Raw genomic sequence first — 4,854 nt, 5'->3', positions numbered from 1 at the left:
CTGATCCACCCTAAAGGTAATAGTTTGCATCTACTACTCCCAAACTCCCTGTCCCGCCCAGGGATTGCTTTTAAATAATGGGCAACTGAAATCTGTAATGCCTGGAGGCTTCTTTAAAGGATTTTATTTGTGGCCCGAGTCCTAAGGTCACAATCACAGCCCTCTTAGCCTAGCATGAGCTGCTATTGTGTTCCTGAATGATGAGTCTCAGAAAACTTGAGAACTCTGGCAGTGCTGACGGGGATGGTTGACTCATTACATATTGAACAGCTTGTACATTCAGCTCACAGGATGTGGGGGCAGGGGCTGTGTACACACAAAAGCACAATCCCAGGGCGCTGGAATCAGAGTCTCCTTTGACATCCGGTTTACAGCTAAACACGCATGAACCCACTGTGCCTACCAGCCAGGACACACTGTGCTTGTGTGGCTCTGTGCTGCCTTTCAGACAGGTTTTTAAAAAGAGTAGCCTGGAGTATTTCTGAATAATGAAAGTTGGTCCCCCCCCCCAACTACCAGAGGGTTTGCCTATATAGCCTTGAATATCAGCTTTTGAATCCCTGAAAGCCCTTACCACACAATACAGCTTTTTTCAAAGAGTGTGGTATAAGGAAATTCTTTTTCCGAGATGAATAACACAGTTTTAAAGTGATTGCAGAGTTCCTGAAGTTAGTAGGACTTTGGAGAATACAGGACAACTTGAACTTAAGGTGCTTAAGACCCTTGTAAAAGTTTTATGGTTCTTTCATGCTTTTGCTTTTGTGTTCTGAAATGCAGAAAGACCTTGAGGGAGAGAAGAGGAAGCGAATGTTATCAGAAGGAAAAAAAAAATCTTGTGAATGCTACCTGGAGGGAAAAAATGTGAAACTGGATCTTAATTTCCTTTTTGTTTTTTAGAGGAATGTCCCTGCCTATGAAATATGAGGCCTGTGAAGGACAAAATGTTCCAAAGTCACTCTCTGTAACAGCCCCCAAATCCCACATATGGGGTGTTTTTCTCATGTGACTGACTGCACAAATTGTAACGGACAGTGAAGGCTCTGGAGCCCCCCTTTAATCGCTCACAAATCTCACTCTTCCAACTACCTATCACCGTCATTCTTCATTTCGTCAATCATTTTGTCATACCTACTATGCGCAAGGTACAGCATCATTCGGTGAAGCTGAAGGTCATGGTGAAAAAAAAGACGCCTTCTTTTATGTCTTGGAGTGGACCATGCCATGTACACAGATAACACCCATTGCCACGAGGACAATGAGAGGGGCCATAAAGGCACAGGAAGGCCTATCTGGTTGGGAGGTCAGGAAACAGGCTCCGTAAAGCAGTCTATGACTGAGCTGGAATCTTCGGGGGCATTCCAGGCTGTGGGAAGAACCTGGGGAGAAACTGGGATGGCAAGGAAAGGGAGTGTTCCTGGAACTGAAAGGCCAAGATAGAAAGCTAGAGGTCGGGTGGGGAGAGCTGGGGGTGGGGTGGGGAGAGGGCTCCAACTGTGTGCAGGAGCCCATCATAGAGATGCTTTTCGGCCTCTTCTAGATTGCAGGGTTTTTTTTGGGGGGGTGCACTTGCGGCATATGGAGGTTCCCAGGCTAGGGTTAGAATTGGAGCTACAGCCCAGCCTACACCACAGCCACAGCAACTCGGGATCCAAGCCGAGTCTGCAACCTACATCATAGCTCATGGCAACCCTGGATGCTTGACCCACTGAGTGAGGCTAGGGATTGAACCCTCATCCTCATGGATCCTAGTCAGGTTCTTTAACCACTGAGCCACGAAGGTCTTTATGTGGTCTTTATGTTAGAAAATGGGCAGCCATTAAAGGGTTTGAAAGATAAATGTGATAAGATTTGCCAGATGTGGGCTTTTTGTTTGTTTTTTGTTCTGTTTTGGTTTGTTGTTGTTGTTGTTGTTGTTGTTTTACCACAGCCTGCAGCAGCTTGATGTGGGATCTCAGTTCCCAAACCAGGGATTGAACCCCAACCGCAGCAAGGAGAGCACCAAGTCCTAACTACTACATCACCAGGGAACTGTGACAGGTGTTTTTCAAAGACCACTCTGACTAGAGGGTGGAAAGCAGCGGGAGGGTTTGGTGGTGGTGGTGGTGGGGACTACTTCAAAAGCTGTGGCTGTAACCACAGCCAGAGATAGATGGTGGTGACTTGAAACAGGATGGTGGTGGGAGAGGTAGAATTGGAGTCTCATGAAATATTTAGGCCGATACCGAAGGACCGGAAGGGAGAGGAAGCCATACGTAATCACAGAGGATCATGCCCGGGTTCCCAGCCCGTGGAAGTGGCTGGGCTTTGGGGCCGTTAACTGAGGGGGCGGGGGCGGGGGCGGGGGCGGGGTGGGGGGGCCGCAACAGGATGGAAGGCCAGAAGTCAATGGCCTTCTAGCGCCTGGACGTTCCATCTTTCCAACCCAAGGAGCGGCTTTGAAACTTTGGACCGTGACCCCCAGCGAGAAATGCTTTTTACCCGCTAGGCGGGCACACAGACAGGGACTGGTGAAATTCACAAGACGGTGCTTCCCCAGTCCACGAGCAGCGGAGGGAGATTTGTTATCTTACGTTATGGGGAAAAAAAAAAAAAAGACAGAGGTCAGCTTGCCCACCCCCCAGGCACTGACCGAGGGCGCTGACGGCAGCGCTGATCACTGTGATGTCACCCGCGGTGGACTCTGTGACGCGGGCCGGATTAAGGATTTTAAGGTGTGGGCGCCGTCGGGGGGCGGCCAGACCTCGCTGCAGCTTGAGCCTGGGAGCGTGGCTGGCGGCTGCGGCGGCCCTTCGCTCCCCAAGGATGGCAGCCCCCACCGCCTCGCACGGACCCATCAAGGGGATCCTGAAAACAAAGGCTCCACGGCCTCGTCGGTGGCGGCCTCTGTCCAGCAGGCCGGGGGCGCTGTTGCGGAGGTGCAGAGAAAGAAGTCCCAGAAGTGGGACGAGAAGAACATCCTGGCGACCTACCGGCCAGAGTACAGAGACTACGATTTCATGAAGACGAATGAGCCCAGCACCCCCCAGCTCGGTCTGCTGGAGGACCCAGAAGATGCAGCGTGTGACTCTGCAACCAAAGAAACCCTGACCCTGGACAATCTAGCTAAGAAATTAGCTGCCACTGATACCTCGGAGCTCAGCTATCACTTAGGGGAGCCAGAGAGGGAAGGGGCACACACCAGCAAAATCTTCCTAGACAAACAGGAGAAACACCGGCAGTTCGAAATGAAAAGGAAGCTTCACTACAACGAAGGACTGAACATCAAACTGGCCCGACAACTGATTTCCAGAGATCTAGAACGTGAGGAGGAGGAGGATGAAAACAAAGAAAGTCGGCATGTCACCAGCCAAGACAAGACTACCCTGGGAGAACTGGAAGAAGGCCCCGCCAGCGATGAACTGCAGACCTAGTCAGGCTACGTGTAAAAAAAAAAACCTTCCATCGACGCTGCAATTGTCAGATCCGAGTCCTCTTACGATCACTCACTGCTTCTTGTACAGCTCAGGCTTCAAGTACTGAAATACTTATCAGTTCAATTGTACGGCCATAATTAAATGGTAAACTTTAAAAATAATAGATTAACTGGAAAAATCCCTGCTTTGTGTTCTGTCTGGTTTTTTTGCCGCGAATACCGATTCTGATATCTGTCTAATACCCCCCTTCGTTTTAGAAAACTGTTGGTTCATGTGCGTACTGTGTAGCCTTTGAGGCGTTAAAGGTTCAAAGGGGGACGAATTGCTATTCACTTCTAAATGTACCGGCTTTTAGAGAAGAGGCTTTGTTGCAAAATCAAAATGTAATTGGTATAGTAGGTTATATAGCCTGATAAAACACTTGGTTTTAGGGTGATTGGCTTGTTTAATTGAGAGGGGATATATTTTAAGAGTTATGATCCCATTTCCTTAACCAAATACCTTTACAAATGGCTCTTAACTTTTTTTCAGTGTTTACAAAGAAATGACTGAATGTTTTCTCAACAACAACAACAACAACAAAATAGTCCTTTTAAAGTGAATTGTCAAGTTAAAATTCTGCCAATGTCTCTTCTGGGTTTTGTACAATAGACGGGCAGATTTGATATCAATTATTTGTAAAGGTAATGCTATCTCAGTAGTTCCTTCTCAGACCGTGGCTTAATCTCTAGCCCTGTTTGCTCAGTTCTTTTGGGGCATAGACAGTACAATGCTTTATAGAGTATCATGAATTGTCAAAACATTAGGAATGGCTTCCTTTTCTCAAATTTTGTTTCATCTGTTGCAACAATGTCACGTCTATTTCAGCCATCATGGCTTCTCCAGTCTTCTAGTAAGTGGAGAAAACCGACTGAATAGCAGAAGTGGCATGTAGTCAGGAAACAAGAGAATTCAACTGCTGGATTTCAACACGTTTTTGGTTTACAGCCTGCTACATAATTTGCTATTATTTGTTCATCATTTGCCCTGATTAGCCTTTAGAAAACAACTGAGGTGTTTTTTCACAACAGATTTCATGTGCAACCAGTGAATGAGATTATAGTTCCTGAGTGTACACGAAGTAAGCCCAAAGGTTGTGTATGCGTGTTTCCATTTTTCTTTTCATTGACATTTTACTGAGATAATTGTGGGTTCACATGCAGGTGTGAGAAATAATACAGAGAGATCCCCTGTAGCCTTTACACAGTTTTCCTCAATGGTAACAAATCGCAAAACTGCAGTACAATGCCTCAACAGGCACAGGACTGATAAATACGGTCAAGATATAGAATGTTCCATCATCAATAGGATCCCTCACCTTGCCCTTTTATAGCCACATGTATCCTCCATTTCTATAATTGTGTCATTTAAAGAATGTTATATAAATGAAATCATGTAGCAT

At 46.8% G+C, this 4,854-nt stretch overlaps 1 protein-coding gene across 1 annotated transcript; it reads left to right on the top strand.

The window, feature by feature from the left end:
• LOC100517069 (type-1 protein phosphatase inhibitor 4-like) lies at window positions 2,803–3,590 on the top strand. The gene is given in 2 exon segments (XM_003135033.3): window positions 2,803–2,854; window positions 2,857–3,590. Coding segments are annotated over 2 exon segments (606 nt in total). The 3' UTR covers window positions 3,411–3,590.

Source organism: Sus scrofa, chromosome X (assembly GCF_000003025.6).
Source record: "Sus scrofa isolate TJ Tabasco breed Duroc chromosome X, Sscrofa11.1, whole genome shotgun sequence".
Classification (NCBI taxonomy): domain Eukaryota; kingdom Metazoa; phylum Chordata; class Mammalia; order Artiodactyla; family Suidae; genus Sus; species Sus scrofa.
The sequence above is the reverse complement of the archived record's forward strand: the minus strand, read 5'-3'. Positions and strand labels throughout refer to the sequence as shown.